The 11,850-nt window shown below is 45.5% G+C and overlaps 1 protein-coding gene across 3 annotated transcripts in view; it reads left to right on the top strand.

Moving 5' to 3' along the window:
- The first annotated feature begins 2,220 nt into the window (after positions 1–2,220).
- The window catches only part of SCUBE1 (signal peptide, CUB domain and EGF like domain containing 1), a 175,774-nt gene continuing 166,144 nt past the window's right edge, over positions 2,221–11,850 (top strand). For all 3 annotated transcript variants that reach the window (XM_027693634.1, XM_027693633.1, XM_027693631.1), the window contains exons 1-2: positions 2,221–2,325; positions 4,976–5,098. In XM_027693634.1, the coding sequence (XP_027549435.1) occupies positions 2,238–2,325; positions 4,976–5,098 (211 nt within the window). In that variant the 5' untranslated portion in view covers positions 2,221–2,237. The remainder of the gene's footprint in view (positions 2,326–4,975; positions 5,099–11,850) is intronic.

Here is an 11,850-nt window from a genome sequence, read left to right as displayed (position 1 = left end):
GAATGACAAAGCCGGTTATGAAATATAAAAAAAAAAAAAAAGGGAAGAAGATTTAGCCTTGCTTTTTACCTAGAACAAAACTCATACTTCCAAAGTCTTGGAAAAGCCTTTGGGTCGCTCTGCTGCAACATTCCATAAGTAGGTCACTAGGTGGCACTCCAAGGCTCCAGGTGATGCCTCTGGGGACCTCCGTGGCAGGAACGCTCCGCGTATCCATGGGAAGGCTTGGGGCATGGAATTCACCGCTGCACCTCCGCGTAGTCACACAAAAAAAATAAGGGACCGGATTTAAAATAGCAATAACCGCTGCCCCAGCCCTGAAGGATTAAGGCCGGGAATGCCCAAAGTCGAGGTGTAAACATGCGGAAAGCAAACAGCTCTGGCACCGTGCAGTGAGAGTTCAGTTTTACGAAGGATAAGGACGGTGGTTTGTGCTTTTACTACGGGCTGAGCAACTTTACTTACATTTCCTTCCCATCTCTTCAGGCTTAAAGGTACTTAAGAGTGCTACTTTCTGGGAAAACTGTACTGAAACGCACATACATTTGGGAGTAACTCGTCAAAAAGGCATCCAAGGCTGTGCCGGGGTGTGTTTATTTTCCGGATGACGAGTGGATGTCGCACACAACAGCCTCGCTGGGGAATCAGGAGTCGAAACAACCTAAAGTAGCGAAGCATTTCAGCAGGGGGAGTGTCTGTGAATGAAAGGTGTAAAGGTAATAGGGGGGCACATCACAAGGGACGTCTGCAAGCTGTTTCAGTCCTTTAAAAACAGTCTGGAAGACTTCAGCGTCCCGGAGTTTGCCTCTGAGGGGGCACATTTCTGATGTTTGGGTTTAAGTGATGGATTTTCTCCTCCAGGGTGCTGGTGACAATGGCACTCACGTGTCTGACTGCAGCACAGGCAGTGCAGCTTCCCTGATGATTTTGGGGAGAGCATGCCACCCGGGCTGGGCCAGGACCACACGGGTCACCTGCAGAGCCCTGGTTGGATCCAGAGCAGGACTTGGAGGAGCGAGATGGGGGGAAGGGCTGGAAAGGGACAATTGTCACCACAGCAAAGCTCTGGAGGAGGCCAGTGGCTGGTGGCAGGCAGGGATGGAGTTAGGTGAAGTTGGGAGGGAGGCAGGGGCAACCAAAACAAAATTGTGTTTTAGCCTGAGCCTGGGAAAGGGGAAAGGATCCCTGCCTGCAGTTGCCGAGGAGATGGGCAGCAGTGTCTGCTGGCCTGTCTGCCCTCACAGCCCGAGGTGTGGGGCCACCCATCCCTTCCTCTGTCCATCCATTCCTCCATCCCATCCATCCATCCATCCTTCCATCCACTCACCCCTCCATCCCTCCACTCACTCACCCATCCACCCCTCTGTTCATCCACCCATCCATCCACCCACCTATCTATCTATCCATCTAACAACCCATCCCTACATCCACTCATCCCTCTGTCCTTTCATCCGCCATCCACTCACTCATCCATCCCTTAATGCCTCCCTCCCTCTGTCCACCTCTCTATCCCTTCACCCATCCCTCCATCTGTCCACCCACCCATTCTTCCATTCCTCTGTCCACCCATCCTTCCATCCCTCTTTCCATTCATCCCTCCATCTCTCCACTCACCCATCCTTCCATCCCTCCACCCACCCATCCCTCCATTCCTCTGTTCATCCATCCCTTCATCCCTCTGTCCATCCATCCCTTCATCCACTCATCCATCCACCTGCCTGTCCTTCCATCCCTCTGTCCATCCATCCCTCCGTCCACCCATCCCTCCATTCCTCTGTCCGTCCATCCTTCCATCCCTCTACCCACCCATCCCTCCGTCCATCCATCCCTCCACCAACCCATCCCTGCACCCACCCAACCCTCCATCCCTCTGTCCATTCATCCCTCCATCAACCCATCCTTCTGTCAACCCCTCCACCCACCCCTCCCTCTCTCCCCGTCCCCGCGGCCCCCCGCCCTCCCTCCGCGGGGACCGCTCCGCGCGCGTCCCGTTCCCGGCGCGTCCCCCGCCGCTCCCCGGCCCCTCGGCGGGCATCCCCCGGGCCGGCGGGACGCCCGCTTGTCCCGCAGCGCGCCCTCCCCGTGGGCGGCCCTGCCCGCGCCGTCCCGCCCGTCCCCGCCCCGCGGCGGCTCCGCGGCGAATCAGCGGGGCGCTGTGCGGGCGTCAGCGCCGCCGGCTCCGCGGCCGCCCCGGCGCGTCCCTTATCGCGCTCCCGCGCCGCCAGCGCATCGTTATCATGGGCACTGTTTGCTTTGCGCGCCGCTGCTGTTTGCTTTTCGCCCTCGCCTGGGCCGGCAGGTTGGCGGGAGGCAGCGGGGGCGCAGGTAAGGAGAAGCGGGGCGGGGGGGGGGGGGGGAAGGGGGAGCTCCTCCGCGGCGGCCCCCGGGGGGGAACCGTGTCTGTCTGTCTGTCTGTCCGCCTGTTTCTACGCGCCGCTCTCGCCCCGCTGTAAGGTGCCGAGGGGAGGGTCGTTTCCAACGCCCGGGGGTGTTGGAAGTTGGGGTGGGGAGGCGTTTTCTCGCGTGTCTGACACAGCCGGAGCCGAGGGACTTGTGCAGGGGAAGAGATGGGGAAGAAAAAGTTACTTTGCTTAAGTGCCTGCGAGATAAGTCTGTGCTGAGCCCTGAGATATCTTCACAGGTTTTCCCTGTCTGCGCATTAACCCGAAGACCTGGCGTTTCTTACACTCTGTTTAATAGCAGCAATGATACTAAATCTTTGCCTTAAAAAAAAAAAACCACTCCGAAAAATCGAACACCCTCCTCCTAGCTCTGTCTGTCTAGGAATGTTTGTAAGCCCAAAGTGATTTCTTGAAAGATGTGTATGCAGTCTCTGAAGTTGTGCTAGAAGTAATCCTTTAAGGTGAAGTACGAGCGGGGAGGGGTTGGGAGGGGGATGCGTGTAAAAATCCTTCAGATAGAGGAGTCTGAATGCAGCAAAATGAACGAAGTCAGCGTAGAAGTTCCTAAAGTCCGAGAAACGCAATGTGAGATGTGGAGCAGAGCAAGGGCTCATATTTGGTTTTGCCCTTTCATTTGACTCATTGGCATTCACGCCTGACTCCCAGGCATCCTCTGGTTGCTGTGAAATGTCCCCCTTGGCTCAATGCAGTTTGAATTTTTGACGGCATTATAAAGAGTCCAGCTGTCACTCTTGCTGATCTTGATGGGAGATGGGTGCCGGTTTAATGACTCAAAAGTATGAACCAAAGCATTTAAAAAAAAAGAAGTAAAACAAAAACCAACCCCCCAAAAAACTTCTTTTCTTTTTGTGCTTGACTGAATCTCTGCCTGATCCAGGCAACACCCTCGGACCCCCTAAGCTAATTCACGTAAATCATGGCTAGATCTGAACCGGCTCGGCGGTTAAAATAAACGAACGGACAAGAAAGAAGGGAACAGATTACAGCAGCCCTGCGTTTCTCCTTAAAATCACGGCGCTTATTGCGCTGTTCCCCTTTTTTTTAGAAAAAAAGAAAGAAAAAAGACAAAAAAATCCCCCACAACAATACAGAGTCCGGGGAATTCTCTTGCTGGGATCCCAGAGGTGCCCCGCGGGGCCGCCCCGGTCTGCACCTCCCAGACAAGTTCTCTGCTGCGTGCCATGCCACAATGTCTGCTTATCCTCCCCTCTCCAAACAGCCCCCTCCTGTCCCCGGTGACTTTGAAGGATCCGTGTGTTATCACTGGAGATGGCTGAGTGAGCACTTCTGAAACAATTAGCGTTAGGATTTCGAGCTGACAGTAAAGTCCTTTTCACTTTAGTGCACCTTTTTGGAGGAACTGTTAATCTCGCTGGCATGAAACCAGCCGCACATGTTTCTCGCTGGATGTCCCCCCGCGACTCCCCCGGTGCCCTCGGTCCTGCCTGGGCATAAAGGGCAGGCTGTGCTCCGCTCCATCCCCTAGGCAGCGCGCTCCCCTGCCTGCCTGTCTCCTCCCGGGAGCCCCAGGTGTGGCTCTGGCGTGAAATGGGGAGGCAATCCCCGTGAGGTGAGCTGTCGACACGACCCTGCCCGCCCGGTGTCCCCAGGGCGGGGGCGGCATCGCCTCCCCCGGCGGTGGTGGGGGACCGTCTGTGGGCACTACGGGGGGCAGGGCAGGTTAGGCAGGGCTTTAAATGTTCCCCTGTTAGCAGCACACCCCATCCCTGAATAGGTCAGAGCTGCTGCTTTTTCCCTTTTTTTTTTTTCTTTTTCCCCTCCTACGTTCACTTCATTAACATTCCCACGATTACCGAGTCTCTCTCACTCATCCTCCTCCCTCCCCATCCTCTTTAAATCCGAATGCCCGTCACTGAAATGTTTGTAAAGGCTTCCTACCCTGAAAACAAGCGGTCTGGCTGCCCCCTTTCCAGAGCAGGGGCCGGGGAGACTGCTGGGACTTTCTTCCTCCTAAATGAGTTTTAGTCCAAGTAGATGATGTTATTGCAGGTTGCTTTCCTCCGCACTGACTTACCAAGTTTCATATGGTCTGCCGTTTATTTTTTTTTTTTTGCCTCTTAGTAAAAAGTATTAATGGGGTTTTGGTGTTCAAATATTTCTTTTTCTAATTCCCCAACCAGCAGAGTTTATTTAAACTAGAGTCTATCTTTATAAATTAGGAAAATCTCTCTGCTGGAACACACCAATGGTCTTTTTCTCTCCTCTTATAGGTCATTTAAACACTGGTTTTTTTACCAAGGGTCTCCAGTACCAGACCTGTACAGCAGAAGCTTAATTTTTAGTGTCTAAGGATTTCCTAATGTGGGAATGTGAGAGCCAGTCCCTGAGGCTCGATGGAGCAGTGCTTATAAACGACCTGAGGAGAACATCACGTTGGCAGGTTCAGTTATCTGACCTCAGATGTTCCCATTTCCAGGATGACACTGGGAAGGCAGGCGGGCTAACAGCTCCAAGGGGAGTTTCTATCCCTGGTGTTGTGTCTCAGGTCTCCCTCCTTATCTGTCCCCTTGGGGTTCGTTCTGTACTTCCAGATGTTGACGAGTGCGCGGAAGCCACGGATGACTGTCACATCGATGCCATCTGTCAGAACACACCGAAATCCTACAAATGCATCTGCAAGCCGGGCTATAAAGGGGAAGGGAAGCAGTGTGAAGGTACGGACAGATCGGCTCCTCTCCTATCTCTCCTCCCCTCCCTTCTCTTATTTGTTTGCTCTTTAAAAGCTTTTGTAAATAGCTGAATTCCTGAAACGATTAATGCAGATTTACAGCTGCTTAACCTCAAATCTGGGTGTTTATTGGCAAGCATCCCCCTGCTGCTCTTGCTAATTGTCTGGCACCGCAAACGTCGTGCCCGCCAGCCTACTTTGAAAAATAAAATTAAAAAAGGGGGGCGCGGCCGCGGGATGGGCCGGGATGGGATGGGATGGGCCCCTGGATCACCCCCTGGGCTGGCCTCCGTTCTCCCCAGGCAAGTTACAGTAGGTGCTTTTCTGCATCTCCTCGACCAGGACCTTGGAACTTGTATCTCTTTGACTCTTATGAATGTGTCATGATCATGTATTTCTAATCTGCGGTACACTGTTTTAAAAGGAAGTATTTCAGATTATTGTGCTTATACAGACTTTAAAAAAAATGTTGTTTTACTTTTATATGCCCTGTTGTAATTGAGAAAGACCTAGCATGTTTTATTAGGCACTGTGTACACTCATATTTCAGATTTTGTCCCCCATCTTGTCTATTGAATCTCAGCAGAGAGATTCTCTGGTCAATAGAATGAATATTGTAATCACAGCCTTACAAATAAAAGATGCAAGAATATTATTTTTCCTACTTGTAGGTGCTTAGCAGGTATAAAAATTTTCCTTCCAAGTCTCTCTCTTTCTATGCCAGAATGAAACTTTAAAAAAAATGTTTATAGCCAGTCCATTAAAAAGATTAAAGACCTAGAAATGACTTTGCTGAAGTCTACAAAAATTTGAAACCACATATTATTCTCCATGGACTTCCAAAGTGTTTGTTCAAGTGCCCTCATGAAGCATTTTTGTGGTTGTCATATTTTTCTGTCTTGGGCTTAAATTGACAGAGACAAATTCTTACTGTCCACCTCTTGCTGCTCTGAGCTGCTGTTCATTTGGAAACCAGATTATCTTCCTTGCAAACAGGAGAATCATTCAGCACCCCTTCTTCCTCTCCTCATCCCTTCCAGGGAAAGAGCTACAGAACTCTGAGGAAACTCAAGGCCCCAGCTGTGATGTTACAGCACTCTCAGCTCTGGTACTTGTGTTGGTTTCGCACATCAGGAGTTTCCTTAAGCTTTAACTATTCATGTTTTAGTTGTTAAGCTCTGTTTAATGGTAGACACTGCTTATACTCATGCTTATTTAATACACATATTTTACACTCATGCTTATTTAATATACATACATCTCTTTGCCTGACTTACCTTGGCTTTGTAAAAATTAAAAAAGAGAACTCAGTAAGCAGTAAAAGCCAAAATTCCTCTTTGCAGTGATGTACAGAATAATGGAAATTCTGTGTCTGATATCAAACTCATAGAATCAGTGTCTGATAAGTAAAGTGAAGTGGGGCAACCTGTAACATATTCTGCATGGACATTCAGCATTAGTCAGGTAAATGAACACAAGCTGTCTGAACCAGGTATCACTCTGCCTGATATATAACCCTTTTTACAATATTATGTTACCAGTTCTAAAGATTTTGCATCAGCTGTCTGTCTCAAGTTTGTAATTAATATCACACTTTTGGATAAGTGGAAAGCTTGAAGTGTTTTTGAATGCTTCCTATCTGGAGCTTGTTTTAAATTAGTTGTGTAGTACCTGTTAATTTGTGTAGTACCTGTTAATCCCAAAGTACTTTGAAGCACGAAGTAGCTGAAGTTATGTACATTCAGTGTAGGGCAGGTATTATTATGTCCTTTTCATAAATGAGTAAGCTCATAATTAAAAGGAAAGGTCACACAAGTCAGTGGCAGATCTGAGATCTGCCTCAGGCCTGCTGTATAATGTAGGATGGGTTTATTTTCCCTCTTGAGGTTAAGTATTCAAAACCTACAGAAATAAACAGGCTAACTTCGTGGATGGGTATTTAGTGTTCTGTCACAAGACAACTTCAGTGATCAGCCATTAAAAATTACCTTTTAAGATAAAGATAATTTGTTTAAGATAAAGGTAATTTATTTCATATTATTTCATTAATAAAAAATGAAATCCACTGGATGGTCTTTGTGGTGCCGAAACCAAAGCTGGGTCGTTAAATGATTCTCAGAGTTTGTAACTGGGCTTTTCTAAATAAGCCTTTTGATCACTGAAACTAGTTACCTGTGAGAAAAAGATAACATTTTTAGAGATGATGTGCTTCTTTAGCTATGTCTGTAGCAATCTACCTGTATTGTTTCATGTCTGAAGAACATTCTATATAGCATAACTAACTCACTTATACCTCCAGGCTCTCCCATGCAACCAGATTTTACTAAACAAGCAGAATTGCAATTTATGCAGTATAGTGAGCTTAAAGGAATTATACTACATGATCAAAATAATTCTGATAAATTTTAGTTGAGGTTGTACTGAGGCACTGCAATTAATTTAGAAATGTGTCCATGTTTGTTTATTTTAAACATCAGTCTTAAATATTGCTTTTGTTCACTTGAAATCCATTTTTGGAGAAAGGGAGTAGAGTATGGGAAATAACATTTTTTTTTTTTGATGAGTCTTAGGTTTTAGAAAAACAACAGAGCACATACTTGTGGAAACGTGTCCAGCATGTGAATATGTATTTGTGTGCTCTTGTGTATTTATTTATAGTTTTTCTAAGGAGTGGGATCTTCAGGTCAATGCAGTAAATGTGGAGCCCAGCCACTTGGGCAGGATTTTATGTGTGTTTTGCTGCTGTGAGCTAAAGGGTGGGGAGAAATACATAAGACAAAACCATTTCTTTAAGGACCCGTGGCGTGGTCTACCAGCAATTCTACGTAAATGAAACATTTTCTTGACAACCTGTTAAATTCCTTTAGCAGGGAATTTCTTTCCGAACTTTGCTTTTCTCTCAGAATGTCTTTTGGCCTCGGTTTCTCCAGAGGTTCTGAGGATTGTGGATGACTTGTTGTCAGACAAATCTACCTTATATTTTTTCTTTATTTTATTTTCTGGTGAGCCTTGTTGCCTGAACCAGCTGACCTGTTTTCTTTCCACAGAGCACTGTTGTTTCTCCAAAGAGAAGAGTTCCTCATTTTTCCTGTGGCCTGTCTCCTGCTTCCCCCTGTAGATTTCAGTATATAGCTTTTTTCTTTTTTTTCCCTGTGCTTTGTAAAGCCTTGTGGTCAGCATTGTCATGATGTTTTCCCGTATCACATAATATATGTGTTCAATATCCTTTGAAAACAAATTCTCTGCCTGGCCTTTTCATAGGACAGAATGAGGTGTCCAGCTCAGGTGATCTTTAAAAAAATAATTGCTTTCAAGTCTCTGTTTCTATTCAATATATAAAATCCATTAATTGATAATTAATTTATTCACTTGGCTAGGAAATCTTCCCTGTTGTGATTTTATTCAGTACCTCAAATGCAGTCATCTTCACGCTCCTTAGGTCTTTGTCCTTACCTTCTCTGCGTTGACTTTTGGCTTCCCCACAGGTTGGTATCTCAGTAAAATCATGAGCTGGAAAACAGTGTCAAAGCAGTGGAAATTCCAGAGGGTTCAAAAGGATTCCAAGTCCTGGCGTTCCTTGTGCCTTGGTGGCCCTTCTCTCTCTCCAGTGCAGTGTGTGTCAGCTGTTGTGGGGTACTCTGTCACTGAGCAGTTTATGAAGAGGTTTAGCTCTTAAACCTAGTTTTTAGGAAGTTTTTTTTGCCAATGCTGCTACTCTGGCTACTCGAAACCCTCACCTCATTAATGGTTGAAATACTCTGTGTAATTTTTCGTTGATGTTTATCTGTGCCCGTTTTATATCCAGTTACTGCATTAACATTATTTTAAATGGGTTTTTTTCCTTACCCTACTCTATCCTCAGTGTGACTGTAATGCCAATGAGTTGCTCTAGCTATAGGTGTTTTTTTCTTTTGGATTATACCTTACATGTAGGACCATTTCTCTACAGGGTGTAGAGGATGTGAGTGGGTGGATGGGATTTTTTCTTAAGACAGTTCGCTGGGACCTGTTGCTTCTGGATTGCAAAACTCTACTCTGAGATTTCCCTTATTGACTGTGATTTTCCTCTAGGAGTGTGTTTTTCCTTCTGTCTTTCATAGTATTTGCATAACTCTCCTTCAGTTCTTTTAATAATTGATCACACACAGGTGTTACCATGTTACTTTTTGTACAGGAATGTTCACGGTTTTTAGCTGTACTTTTTGTTTTAATTATTTTTCCTGCTGTGAAGCTTCATAATTTTTTTGATGGACTTCTTGCTGAGGGCAACATACACATACCATGGAAAAGTATCTTGGTCAAGTCTGCCCTGAGAGGGTGATCTTCACATTCCTGCTCACATTGGAAATTTGTGCTGTATCAGCAGCAGCAGCAGCTCTGCTGGTCTGCTGGCTCAGTGGGCCTGTGCAGTTCTAGTTATGCAAGTTTGCCACATGTTGATGTATTTGCAGTTCTGTTCCTAATGTAAATAGTCATTCCAGATAAACAGGCAGGTGGTCGTGGTAACCTGCAATGAGGGCTGTTATTCCTGGTTACCCCATGAATGGCACCTCACTGGCTTTAAACATGATCTCAAAATAAGATAAACCATTCCTGCCTCAATCACAGGTATATCCAGCCTCACAGCAGGTTATATTCCTCATATGCCCATTTGGAAACACATATCAATTGTCCTTTCTGACCCCCAGTGCTCATTTAAAGGCTGCTGAGCTGAAGTAAGTTTTTGGAAGATGTCCAACCAATTTAGCAAGGCATCTCCTAATCTCCTAGACTTTTACCATAATTCCTAATATTTCTCTGCGTACAGTGGATGAGAAAAACTCAATGCTGTATCTGGAAAAACCCTTTCATTGATATCCCTAGATTTTGTTATTTCCATTGATGCTCTGTGATGCCTGACTTTGTGTCTGACATGACCTGTTGCTGCAGACAGAAAAGCACAGAGTTCTGCACAGATCACCTCTTAACTGCCAACTAAAAGCCCTTTTCTGAACTAGGAATTCTAATTTTGTGGAAACGGCAGGATGGTGAATTTCTTACTTTGGCAAATTTGAGACTCTCGAATCTGTCACACGGAATTCACAGAATGTGCTGGGTTGGAAGGGAACCACAAGGATTATCTTTATGCTGCAGGTACAGTAGCATCCCTAAGCCAAAATTTAAACTACTAACAGTGTTTAAAGCAATATACTGAAGTTTAAAATGATAGCTCATTGCACTTGAATCAGAAACTGTATAGATAAACTAGCTGTTACCATCTTCAGTAATTTTGAATTCAGAAAATCTTTCATTTTCTTGGGAAGCTCATTCATGGTCTGACACATTGGATTTTCATTTTACTACGGTATTTGAAATACCTGCTGTGTTCTTCTCATGCCTTTCAAAAATGAACCCAAATATTGTGAGAGGGCTGCTCTCTGAATCAATCAGCCTGGAAACAGTACAGGGTATCTCAGACTTCTCATTTCTCACCTCCTGATCCTGTATCTTCCACTAAAGCCCCCTCTTGTCTGCAGGGATAAGTGAGTAAGGGGCTTCTGGATGTCTTTTAAATGGAGCAGTGATCCCATTTCTTTTGAGAGCTCTGTGCTGTCCTATCAATCCACTCTCAGCAATTCATTCTGAAGTGGACCATCTTCATCAGTGATGTCATGTGAGAGCTGGGTGTCCTTTGGTTTCTGGAATTTGGGCATCCTGATGCTTGCACAGCTCTGGGGAGCTGAGACTTGTTCTGTCTGTCTCTGCAGAGTGACAGCGATGCCACTGAACAAGGCAGCTTAAGTGACTCCTTCCTGATTGATCATTCTTATAGTTGCAGTTGAAGGTGAATTAATTCTTTCAAGGACACCCTTGATTTCCCTGAATGAGATCTGTGGTGGGTATTAGACACTGGAGCTGCTTTCTAGAGCTGCAACACCTTAACAGATGGTATTAATGTCAGATATTGTACTTCATGTCACCCTCCCCTCATGGCTGGATGAGACCTGTTGCTACAAGTCTGTGATGCTGGTTTAGGTCCTACGTACTTGTAGGGTAGCTTGATGCATAATTTTTGGTTTCGTGTTTCCCAGAATTAAATTCTGAGGTGTTCTATATCCGTGCTTTTTTTCTTTTTAAATTGTCTGGTACCATTTAATACTCAATTCTGACTTGCCAGTTTTCTAATTTGCTTCAGGGAATGAGCTTTCTTAGGAGATGGAGAAGCTGAGAAGAAGTAAGAAAATACTCCTGAGAACATTCTCTATTAAAGCAGAATTTTATTACAGCCTAAGTGAATTAACAGCTTATGATAACTTTTTCTTTTTTTCTCCTTCATGCTTCTTCAGTGAATAGAGCTTTTGTTTTGGTCAGAGTTGAGCCTTGATTTTATTTGTTTATTCCAATTGCTTTAGTTTTCCAACTTTGTTCAGTAGTTTATCCCATAAAAGCAGAATATCCCTTAGCTGGGCTGACATGACCCATTTATCTTCTCACAGGGCCATCAGTCCCTATGTGTCACACACACCCTTTTGTTTTATCCTCTCCCTTTTCTCCCCTATTCTGTTCTACCTCTTGCTTTCTGCCAGCCCATAATGCTGCTTCAGTGAACAGCTCCCCCGGTGGTCCACTTTGGAAATCTTCCATTTTTACTTAGAAAAAGAAAATCCATTCCGATTTTATTTTTTTTTTCTCCCCAGAAATGCTTCTCAGATAGAAATATAACTGTATTTTGCATAAACAAATCCACAACACTAGAAA

Source organism: Neopelma chrysocephalum, unplaced genomic scaffold, assembly GCF_003984885.1.
Source record: "Neopelma chrysocephalum unplaced genomic scaffold, ASM398488v2 Primary Assembly neopelma1_92, whole genome shotgun sequence".
Lineage (NCBI taxonomy): Eukaryota > Metazoa > Chordata > Aves > Passeriformes > Pipridae > Neopelma > Neopelma chrysocephalum.
Note: the sequence above shows the minus strand (reverse complement) of the source record. Positions and strands in the feature narration are given on the sequence as shown.